Raw genomic sequence first — 12,507 nt, 5'->3', positions numbered from 1 at the left:
ATATATATATATATATATATATATATATATATATATATATATATATACTATTATTAACACTATTTTACATGTAATTGGGAAATAAGATATATAGGCACTGGGGCACAGAGATCCACCATGCCCTACTGGAAAAGTCAAAAGGGGTATGGGAGAAAATATGGGAGAGAGCAGATTGGAGGAGGGGATATCCTGTGGGACTGCTATTTTGAGGCAGTGGGTAGGGGAAAACGGGGAGAAAATTTGTAACTCAAAATCTGGCGGAAATTAATGACATAAATCAAAAGTTAATAAAGCATTAAAAAAAGAATTATAGCATTTTGACCATTTTTCTATTGTTCCTTAAAACCAGTAAGACTATAAAAAGAGGATTTCCCCACCATCAATGATTCTCCAATTTTTCTGTCACTTTGTGAGACTAGAGATTTGTTGATTGTATATGAAACCATTCTAATGTTAGCAAGGGTCTTTAGAGTTCATCCTACAAGTAGATGAAAAGGTTTTTGTGGGTTTTTTCCTGCATTTGGGGAGAAATTAAACTCTTTAGTCTATAGATGGTATCTTTGTTTACAGTTTGAATAAAGTACAGCTTGAGATTTAAGCTTTTCAGTGAAGTGGTAAATGAAAAGTCTCCACTCATAAGCAAGAAAACTTGTTTAAGTAAAGCTCTTTTGGACTACTCTAGGTACACACCGATCAAATAAAACAGCAATGTCCTTGCCTTCAGAAACTTAACCACCATCAATTCTTTAAACTTCTTTAGTCATACTGACAGAAAAAAAAAACCACACCTATACACAGAGGTTTCTACTGACTTAAAGATATAAAATTAAACCAAGGAAAGCCAGAAAATTCATAGACTTCAAGTTGAAAGGGACCTCACAGGTCATCCAGTTCAACACCTCTTTTTGTTTGTTGTCCTTCATACTTGAAAAGGACCGATGACATCATGTTTGGGGGTTAAGGTACAGCATATTCAACTGTGGCTGATAAGTCCAGTATAAGCTTAGGAGACTCTATCACAGGTGGGACACAAAGAGTCCATTTGGACATTTGGGATGGAGATGTTTCTAGATTTTCACATTTAGTATCTCCTTTCTGCTATTTTTCTTTGCTCACAGAACACGGCACCTTCTGTGATGTGGGCACATCATGTTGGGCAGTCCTGTGCCACTGTCTCCTATGTCTCATAATCTATACTAAAGTTCTTCAGAGAGTCCAACACCTCTACCCAAATCATGAATACCATCAACAACATCTCCAACAACTGAGTGGTCATCCACCCCCAACTTGTAGATCCTGAGAGGATGGATAACTCACTACCCACCCCATTCTACTTTAGGAAAGTTCTAATTATTAGGAATTCTGTTCCTCATGTTGAGCCAAAAATCTACCTTGTGATAGGATCATCTCCTATTTCCCCAGCACAGGGATTAGTTTTCCCTAAAAGGTAATGAAGCTGTCCCTGGGACCTAATCAATGCCTGTCTTCTTTGACACAGTTTCCTAGTCACCCAAGGGCATAAAACCTTCCACCCGGTCAGGGTTTCTCTGATTTGGCAGACTGCCTTAAGACTATGGGGGTCATAATACCCTCCCCTGCCCACCAGACAAGTTTCCATATGTAGATAATAGGGAGGAGTTGGAGGTAGGGTGGTCACTGTATCCTCATTGAATATCATTGCTGTTTTAGGGCAAAGTAAACATCCTTTTGTTAACCATTCAGGAATCTAGGTTGTTCATTACTAGGAATATTCCAGCTTGTCAATGTGTTTTCTAAAATTTGGTGGGAAGAGCTATATATAATATTCCAGATGTGGTTGGACCAGTATTGCTACTAGCAATGCAGCCTAAGATTAAATTAATTTTTTGGTTACTGCATCATATTATTGACTTGCTATTTAACTTATATTCCATAAAAACTTCTATGTCTTTTCCAGCATTTTCTAACAACCAGACCTCAGATAATAAGATTTGAGGGCAGGGAGATGCTTAGAGATCATTGGTTATAACCACCTTTTTTTACAGATGAAGATGTTCAATGATTTGAAGTGAAAGGAACCAGAAATCCAACCCAGATCTTCTTACTCCATATCTAGTGTTCTTTCTCCTTTATGATGTTTATTTTTGAACCTTAGTATAGGATTTTATTTTCATCTTTGTTAAACTATGTCTCTTTATTTGTAGTTGAGAGGTGGCTTCTGATAATTACAGGATCACAATTATGAGAGTTGGAAAGGACCTCAGTAGCCATCTACCCCAAACTGTACCCAACAAATACTCATCTAAATAATATTTTTTTAAAGCAATTGGGGTTAAGTAACTTGCTCAAGGTTACACGGCCAGTTATTTCTGGGTGTGGTGCTAAGTATCTGAGCCTGGATTCGATCCCCAGGTCATCCCGACACTGGGGCTGGTGCTCTTACTCGCTGTGCTACCTGGCCACCCGTACTCATCTAAATTCTAATTGAAGACTTCCACGATGGGGAATTGTTATCATTCAGTCCTTCAGTCATGTGTAACTTTTCATGACCATCTGGACCATGCTGTCTATGGGGTTTTCTTGGCAAAAATACTGGAGTGGCTTGCCATTTTCTTCTCCAGTGGATTAAGGCAAACAGAAGTTAAGTGAATTGCCCAGGGTCACACAGCTAGTGAGTGTCTGAAGACAGATTTGAACTCAAGTCTTCCTGACTCCAAAGCTAAAGCTCTATACACTGAGCCACCCCACTGCCTCTTAGCAAGGAGGGGAAACCCACCATTTAAGGTAGCTCATTCTGCTTTTTGGACAGCTCTAATTGTTAGGAAGTTTTTCCTGACATTAACTGGCTTCTTTGTAACTTACACCCATTGTTCCTGGTTTTGTTCTTTAGGGTCAAACAAGTCTAACCTCTCTCCTATATGGTAGCCCTACGTATATTTGAAGACAATCACCATGTTCCTCCTGAGTTTTCTCTTCCCTATACTAAACATACCCAGAGACTTCAACATACCTTCATACAACATGAACTCAAGATTCTTCACCATCCTAGTTGCCCTCCTCTGGACACTCACCCAATTAACAATATCCATCTTAAATCATAGTGATTTAACTGAACTGAACACAATACTCCAGATGAGACCTGACAGACTAAGAAATAGCCTCAGAGTCAAGAAGACTTGGTCTAACTAATACTTCCCCATACAACTTTCAAAGACTTCAAGTTGTAGGGCAGTTGCACATGTACATCAATAAAAAGCATTTTCTAACTAGGAGTTCCTCGTACTAATGAAAGCACAGGTTCCCAACTTCCATGAGGTGTTGGGGAGTGGGAGGGGGGGTGAGAAGTGGTAGCCACAAAGATCCAGTCTGGATTTTTTTGAATTCTGAATGTTACCCATTATTAGCTTCAATCCAAACTTTGTATCATCTACAAATTTTAAAAGCATTCCATCTATGCCTTAATATTACCACCATCATCATATTATATAGTACTTTCAGGCTTACACGTCATGAAATGCATGATTTCATTTGAGCCTCACAACAAACCTGTGAGGTTGGCACCATGTATATGAAGTCTATGGATAGCTACTGGACCTGTGATTTTGTTGATACAGGAAACTCTCAGATAAGGAAATTCCCTCTAGCAAAGCAAGTCAGTACCTGCTCTACAACTTGCAGTCTTAGAGAATTTTGTAGAGTACTATGAGATTAGTTCAGCAGCAAGAGATGGAAAGAGAAATTCCATTTAAAATTACAGTAGACAATATAAAATACTTAGGAGTCTATTTGCCAAGAAAAAAACCAGGCAGTTTTCAAAGGAACCAAATCTATCAATTGTCATATAAAAATATGCTCTAAATCATTACTGATCAGAGAAATGCAAATTAAAACAACTCTGAGGTACCACCTCATACCTATCAGACTAGCTAATATGACAAAAAAGGAAAATGTTAAATGTTGGAGGGAATATGGGAAAACTGGGACATTAATGGACTGTTGGTTGAGTCATGAACTGATCCAACCATTTTGGAGAGCAATTTGGAACTATGCTCAAAGGGCTATAAAACTGTGCATACCCTTTGATCCTTTGATCCAGAAATACCATTGCAAAGTCTATATCCCAGAGACACCCAAAAGAAGGGAAAAAATCCATTTGTACAAAAAATATTTATAGCACTTCTTTTTGGGGTGGTTAAAAATTGGAAATCAAGGGGATACCCATCATTTGGGGAATCGCTAAACAAGCTGTGGTATATTATTGCAGTTGAATATTATCATCCTATAAGAAATGAAGCAGGATCATTTAAGAAAAACCTGGAAAGACTTACATGAACTGGTGCATAGTGAAGTGAACAGAACCAGGAGAATGTTGTATACAGTTACAGCAATATTTTTGGATGAAGAACTGCAAATGACTTAGCTCTTCTCAGTAATATGATGATCCAAGACAATACCAAAGGGACTAATGATGAATTACACTATTCACCTCCAGAGAAGGAATTGATATTGATTGAATATAGACTGAATTAGGTTATTTTTCACTTTTTTCATTTTTTTGTTTTGAGTCTTCTTATACAAAATGACTAATATGGAAATGTTTTACATAATTGCACATGTATAACCTATATCTGATTACTTACCTCTTACTCCCTCAGGAGGAGGGAGAGAGGGATAGAATGTGGAATTCAAAACTTTTAATAAAAATGTTAAAAAAAAAACTGGAAAATATATTAAGGAAAAAGATACAACAATAGTAAAAAAAAGAATTCTATGAGGTTAAGTGGTTTGCTCACGGTGAAAGCAGTCAGCATGTGTCAGAAGCTGGACTTGGCCAAGTCTTACTAGCCCCAATACAAGCTCTTCATTCACTATATTTTATGGATATTATATCCCTGTTTTGGTTAGGACACTTTCAATAGTCATATAGCTAATAAGTGTCAAAATAAGGATTTGAATGTAGGTCTTTGGGATTCCAAGCCAAGCACTCTATCATCTAAATCACCAATTAAAACGTTAAACAGTAGAGGACCAAGGATGGATCCTTGAGGTATCCTACTAGAAACCCCTCCTTTAGGGCTACATAGATCATAGTTATTTTTTTTTAGTTCAACTAGTTCATAACACATTTGACAACTGTATTATTATCCAGTCCACGTATCTCTACATGTTTACAATGATAGGATGAGAGACTTTTTCAAAGTTCTCCCTGAAATCCAGATATATTATATCTATGGCATTCACCTGATCTAGTCATCTGTTAAAAGGCCCCATCACCCAGCCTGCTAGTCATCTGGTTTACTGACAAAGGGATAGAGCCTAGACCTGTGATTTCACTAGTATGGAGAATTTCCAGGTGACAAAAATTCCTCTATTAATGTAAGTTGGCACTTTCTCTGCTACTTATAGTCTTAGAGAGCTGCCCAGATCATTGACAGGTTAAGTGATTTGCCCAAAGTCACACAGCCAATGTATTGGAACAGGACTTGAAACCAGCTCTTCCTGGTTTCAAGACTGGTTCTCTCTGCACTATGCTATGTTTCATTCCTTTATTGACTCTATTTACTGAACTTGTGAGGTAACTGTTTTCTGGGATTGGTAATAAAACCCAAAGGAGATGGAGGACAGACAGGTGGATAACACCACAACCTGAGGTGTGTTAATGTGCTTTCAGATGTTAATGTGCTTTTTTTTTCTCCCATTGGCTCTATTTGTGGCCAAGTTCCTTTGTTCATCCCCTCTACAACAATCTAGACTATTCCTTCTGAGACTCACAGAAGGCCTCATGACATTCTAGGACAGAAAGAGCCTAAGGATGCTAGCAGCCGTTCCATGCTACCCTGAGAAATGATTTATTTTTAGTATGATGTAACCTCATAAATTCTTAAAATCCTAGCTTAATGGATAGGGTGTTAACTTTAGAATCAGGAATACCAAGGTTCAAATGTTGCCTCTGAGACATATCAGCTGTGTTGCTATGGGTAAGCTGTTTAACCTCTCTGAGAATCTGTTTCTGCATCTCTAAAACAGGGATGAAAAACAAAGACTTTGAAAATTAGAGGCAATACTGTCAAATTCAAAAAGAAACAGAACCCTGCAGCCACATACTGACTTAGAAAACAACAAATTAACATGATCTATGCTGCATCGTATTTTTATTCATTTTGTTCAACATTTCCCAATTACATTTTAATCTAGTTCAAGGTACTCAGAAGTGTTTGCAGCCACCTCTCTGCTGAAGTAGTCTGCAAACCTTAAAGCATCATGGTGACAGCTGGGGGCTCTGTGGATAGAGTGCTAGATTTGGAATCAGTAAGACCTGAGATCAAATCTAACCTCAGATACTTACTAGGTGTAGGACCCTGGACAAGTCATTTAATCTCTGTCTCAGTTTCCTTAGCTATAAAATGGAATAATAATAATAATAAGATCTAGATCCCAGGATCAAATGAGATAATGTATAACCATGTAAATGTTAAAGTAATGTATATCTGCTAGTTACTGTCATTATGTAAATGTTGATTATTTTTAAACTAGTTTCTCCTCACTTAACAAAAGAAGACTTGGAGAAACCTACCCACATATAAACTCAAGTTGATTAAAAAAAAAAAAACCTACCCTAAAGTTGAAATCTATGGATCCTAGGGATCCTGGGGGGAAACTTTCTTTTTTCTTTTTGATCTGATCATTCTCTCCATTTCTCCCTATCTGATTCAGGCTTTTGCTACAGTATTTGAAATGAATATATGCCTTTCTTTTCCTAGATGAAGCTATTATATACCCATATTGATGAGGTTGGTTTTTTTTTTACTGAAAACAGTAAAAAATGAAAATCTCAGGTTAAGCATGGATTGTCTATTAGATACACACCTTTTGCTTAATAAGAGAAAGGAAGTCTTGCCTACTGGGGCCTGGTGTAGAGTTTTCTGAATTATCTCCAGGTTGGAAACTGGACCAGACTTTTTCATGTCTGAATAACAAGGCATTTACATGTCCTGGACAGAGTCTGAATATCCCTCCCCACCAAACTTCTGCATTTGAAAATCGTTCCCCCCATGTGTTGCAGCATTCCTGAGCCTTGAGCCTTTACTATAAACACATAAAACAAAATAAATGTTTGTGTCATGGAGAGCATAATTTTCTGGCATTAAAAATGTGCATTTCTAAAAAGGTACTATTACAAGTATCCCTTATTGTGCTCCTGCTGGTTTCCTACACTGCAGGATGCTAGCTCCCTTGCTTACCACCCGTACCAGCTGTCTTCAGGCTCAATGTCTGTTTTCCATTTAGATGGACTTTGGTCACTGAGCAACATGATATCAGGAATACCAGGGTCTCCAAAACCAAGTTTGCCACTGGCTCTTTCTTCATAAAAGCTTTGGAATTATTTTTATGACACTGGGACCAGTCACAAAATTTCTTCCCTAGGTCTTAGTTTGTCAGATATGATAGAAGAATGATCTATCTCAACAGGAGCCCCCCAATTTTTGGCTTGAAGGAGAATCCAATTATAATGACTATGTTACTAGTGATGACATTCTCAGTCTGCGTGAGCCTAAGAAGAAACAGAGCTGAAGCCCTTCCTCTAAAGTTAACAGACCAAAAGGAGTTCTCTGAAACCAAGATATAAAAATGGAAGGTGACACTACCATAGTCTTTTAAAGTTTCTAGATGCTTTCTTTTATTACATGCTTCAATGGGAAGATAGAGACAAAACAAGTTCTTTACAGATTTCAAAGATGTTTAATATTAGAGCTAATGCAACACTCTCTCAGTAGTACCTTAAAAACCCTGAAGGGGACTGGGTTTGAATTCTGGCTCTGCTATTTAATACCTTGGAAGCAAGTTAATTATTCAATTTCTGAGCCTAGTTTCCTCATCTGTCAAAAATAGCAGACTGGACTAGATGACCTCCAAGGTCCCTACCAGCTCAGAATCATAGACTTTTGAGAGTTGGAAGGTCCTTGAGCAATGATCTACAACTCTTACACAAACGAAACAGACCCAAGGAACGACCACAAAAATAGACCCGACAATTGTATCGAGACCTCTTTTTGAAGACCTCCAAGGAAGAGGAGCTACCTACCACCTCTCCAAACAGCCCATATTATTTGTGGATAGCTCTAATGGTTAGGAAGTTTTTCCTAACACCAGTCCTTAACTGATCTCTTTGTCACTGGCTCCCACTGCTCCTGGTTCTGCCTCTGGAGCCAAAGAGAAGTCTAATCACTCTTCCATATAACAGCATTTCCAACACTTGAAGCCAGATATCATGTCCTCCCACCCCACAATGAAACTCCTCTTCTCTTCTCCAGGATAATCATGCCCAGGGACTTCGATTCAATCTTCATATGATGGGGTCTCAAGTTCCTGAAACGTCTAGCTACCTTTCTCTGCGCGCTCTCCAGTTTATCAAGGTCCTTCTTAAGCTGCAGTGCCCAGAACTGAATGAAATACTCCAGACAAAGGCTCATAATGGTAACAAACAACAGGATTATCACTTCCAATATTCTTAGAAGTCACTGCCATTTTAGTGCAGCCCAGAATTGAATTTGGTCCAAATTCTATGAAACCAATCAAATGGATGCTCTGGAAATGATAATATATGGGCCCCCTGCCTTGGAGGGTAACTAGGTGGCACAGTAGATGACAGCACTGGTCTTAGAATCAAGTATACTCATCTTCATGAGTACAAATCAAACCTCAGACACTTCCCAGCTGTGTGACCCTGGGTAAGTCACTTAACCTTATTTGCCTCAGTTTCCTCATCTGTGAAATGAGCTAAAGAAGTAAATGGGAAACTACTCTAGTGTCTCTCCCAAGAAAACCCCAAATAGGGTTATAAAGAGTCAGATACAAATAAATAACAACTTCTGCCTTTGATTCTTAAAAGGACTCTTTTCTTAAACTTCTAATAAAGAGCATTATCTAAGGACAACTGAAAGATACTTGGCTGAATCCTCATTAACACATTAATTATACATTCACTATAAAATTATTGAAGAATCTACATTAATTATAACTCATTTATATGGTGTTTTAAAGTGAACAAAAACTTTTCTTACAACAGGCTCATGAGTTAGGTACTGCCCTCTTTCACCTCAGAGAAGTTAAGGGGGGGGGCTTGTGCATGATCACACAATTATTAAGCGTCAGAGACAGTATCATAAGGACTTAATGCTTGAAAGGATCTACAGATCATCTTGTCCTCAATTCACAGAGAGGGAAACTGAGTACCAAAAGGACTCATCCAGAATCCTAAGTTTAGATTGGGACTCAAGTCTTCTGATATCAAGTCCAGCATTCTACTACAAGATCCACAGTCTTCTACAAGACAGAAACAGACTAGCAAGAAAGGAGAGTATGTTTAATTTGGGAGAAAGAAATGGAAGAAGTGAGGCTGGGGAAGAAAGGGAAAAGAGAAGATAAACTGATTTTTAAAAAGGTGAAAGAAATGACCTCTGTCGCTCAAACCAACTGCTTTTAACTCACAAAACATTATTAGATACTTGGGCTACAGAAAAGTGCTTTGAGCCAAAAAGAATTTTAATTGTAATCTATGACTATGTCCTATCCTGATGATCTGCTGTTGTGAAATTCTGATTTTGCTCAGCATAAGTAGGGGGTCCATCCTCACCTAAAGGATTTTTAGGAAACAAAATCTCTCTCTCTCTCTCTCTCTCTCTCTCTCTCTCTCTCTCTCTCTCTCTCTCTCTCTCTCTCTCTTTCTCTGTCACACACACACACACAAACACACACTCAAAGAGGTTTTCCTTACAAGTTCCTCCACCAAGGATGAAGGAAGGTTGACATTGATATTGATTGGCAATGACAGAGCAGGGCTTGGAAAGCAATGCAACTTATATGGTAGTCAAATATAACCAGCTATGCATATTCACAGCAAGTTTCTTTACACTCACAGGGGCCATCTATATCTTAACACTGGAACCAGATGGCTCCAGAGGAGAAAGTAAGGCTGGTGATTTTGCACAGCCATCCCTCACTCAAATACAATTCACTTGCAAGTCATGGCATCACCTTCTTGATGCCACAGTCTTTTTCAAGAAGGAAGGACAAACAACAATAACAACTTTATACTCACAACTCAGGATCCCAAATGCAATATCTGAAATTTTGATTTGTCTATGATAATAACTATTTGTTATTTCTCTCCTCTCTCTCTCTCCCATTTTTTCTTCCTTTAAGGGAGGCAGAATAGGGATAATTTTACTGCCACCAATTCTTCCATTCTCAACAATAAACTCTCCTGAGGTTATATGGTTGGAAAGTATTTGTTTTTAAGTTTGCTTATTGCAATCAAGACTTTTCCTAACCAACAACAATTTACTAATGTCAATAGTACTTAAGCTAAAGAAACACATCCCTTTTCCCCACTTTCATTTTCCATGTCAAAAAGTCCGTAGAGAAAATGTGGGATGAACAGCAACGATGGACAAGATAAGAACCTCAGAGGTTTCTAAAACTCTGACAAGGACTTTCTTCTGTCTTCTACTAATGCAAACAAAAGATGTTCCCTCTTCAAGAACCAAATATGTCTTAGATTAGAAACATATGAAACTGAGGTTATTAATATAATTTCCACTCATTTCTACCTCACAGAAGGGCCCTTGACTTGTTATGTTTCTTTTCACTGTAAATCTTCGAGTTTATTTTGTTAGAAAGTATTTTTAAAGGTTTTCTTATTGCAATCAAGACTTTTCCCAACCAACATAATTTGCTAATGTTAACAGCATATAAACTAAGAAACACATTCCCCCCAATCCCCTCCACCTTAACTTTTCCATAAGATGTTTCCTCTTCAAGAACCAAATATGCCTTAGATTAGAAACATATGAAACTGAGGTTATTAATATAATTTCTACTAATTTCTACCTCACAGAAGGGCCCTTGACTTGTCGTGCTTTCATTCATTGAAAATGAGAAATGAGAAATCACGGTAAAGCAATTTTATTAAATACATCTCTGCACACACAGCCCTTTCAAACCTGAAAAAACATAAAGCAAACGAAAGCCTAACTTTCCTTCCAAGATGATTCTTAGGCAATTATGTCACATGTTTTGAACCTAATTTCCAATTTGCCCCCTCTGAGTAGCCGTAACAGCACTTGCCTAAATCTCCAGTGATGGAATATTGGAGCTCTCTCAGCTGAAGGCTGCCACTGGTAACAGAAATCAACAATCCTTCATACTAAGCTACCCAACACTTTCCTCCCTCCCCCACCCCACAAGGATACTGATTTGGGGGGGGGGGGTGTTGGTGGGGAGAGGTTTCAGTTTGGTTCTCCCGAAAAGCTGGGCTGTTGCTGTCGGAAAGCTCCTGTCTCAATGTGGGTGTGTGTATTTGTGTCGGGCAATAAGTAAAAGAAAAGGCATTTTTCAGTAAGCAGGAATGTGCGTTTGAAGGAGGATGGTCTCTGGCTTTATGCTGGGGGCTTTCTTTTCTAAGCGAATGAATGTAGATGGGGTATAAAGGAAGGAGAGGTTACAAGAGGAGGAGAAAGGTCTCTTAGTACCCCCTGGAGGTTGAAAGTGAGGGTGGGGAGGCCCCATTGACCCTGCCAGAGACTCTCTTTCTAGTGCTCTCCCGGCTCCCTTCACACTGTCACATGAGGGAGTCACTCACCACCCGTGAGCTGTGCAGGGCCAAAGCACAGCGCTAGCTGAAACCACAAAACCACTGCGAAGAGTCTCGGGGGGAACTGATGCTGGGGCTGCTGCTGTTGCCGGGGCTGCTGCTGCTCTAGAAAAGCATCTCCACTGCTCGGGTTCATTCCATGATACATCTTTTATCCACAGAGGGCATCCGGCTTGCAAGAGTCTGTAACAAAAATACCCCGAGCTCGTTCAGGGCACTCTCCTCTCCCAGCTCCCGCTAAGCCGGAGCGCCCCCTTCCCCAGCTCGGCACCCTGGACCCTCCCCCTCACTTCCCCCCCCCTTCATCCTATTTCACCCCCTCTTCCCATTGTGCAATAACGACACTCACTGAGGTCCGGAGAGTGCCAATCTCTGGGATGCTCTCCTAGCGAAAGAGCAATGGAGGTGTGGGAGGGCAGGGAATTAATGCAAATCTATGTTTGCACCCGTCCCTGCAATTCAGCAGTTAACGACCATGCCAGGAAAGTATAAAACCCCTCAGGGTCTCCTGGCTAGCAAAATACTTTTTTTCTTCCCCCTTTAGGCCTATACATTTCACTCTTAAGAATACCCCAGTGTGGCACTGGATCCCTGTAGCTAGTTCTCAGTTTATTTCCCTCCCTGGGATCAGAATGTGTCCTACTGCACAGTCTTCAGGAGATTTCCCCCGCGCTGTCACATTAAGCCGGGGGCGGGGGGCTGAAGACTGGGCAGTAGGACACATTCTGAGCCCAGGGAGGGAAATAAACTGAGACTAGCCACAGGGATCCAGTGCCACACTGGGGTATTCGTAAGAGTGAAATGTATCCCCCCCCCCACCCACCCCCTCCCCCCGCCTTCTTTTCCCTCCCCGCTGTCCCCAAGCCCGCACAAGA

At 39.7% G+C, this 12,507-nt stretch overlaps 1 protein-coding gene across 2 annotated transcripts in view; it reads right to left on the bottom strand.

The window, feature by feature from the left end:
* SUSD4 (sushi domain containing 4) overlaps positions 1–11,813 on the bottom strand; it is a 230,965-nt gene extending 219,152 nt beyond the window's left edge. For both annotated transcript variants that reach the window (XM_069062605.1, XM_069062606.1), the window contains exon 1: positions 11,621–11,813. In XM_069062605.1, coding sequence (XP_068918706.1) covers positions 11,621–11,780 — 160 coding nt within the window. In that variant the 5' untranslated portion in view covers positions 11,781–11,813. The remainder of the gene's footprint in view (positions 1–11,620) is intronic.
* Positions 11,814–12,507: the final 694 nt, after the last annotated feature.

The sequence above is a fragment of the Petaurus breviceps genome, unplaced genomic scaffold (assembly GCF_028583685.1).
Source record: "Petaurus breviceps papuanus isolate PSGF00001 unplaced genomic scaffold, PetGlider_PUasm1.0 90466, whole genome shotgun sequence".
NCBI classification, from domain to species: Eukaryota; Metazoa; Chordata; class Mammalia; order Diprotodontia; family Petauridae; genus Petaurus; species Petaurus breviceps.
The sequence above is the reverse complement of the archived record's forward strand: the minus strand, read 5'-3'. Positions and strand labels throughout refer to the sequence as shown.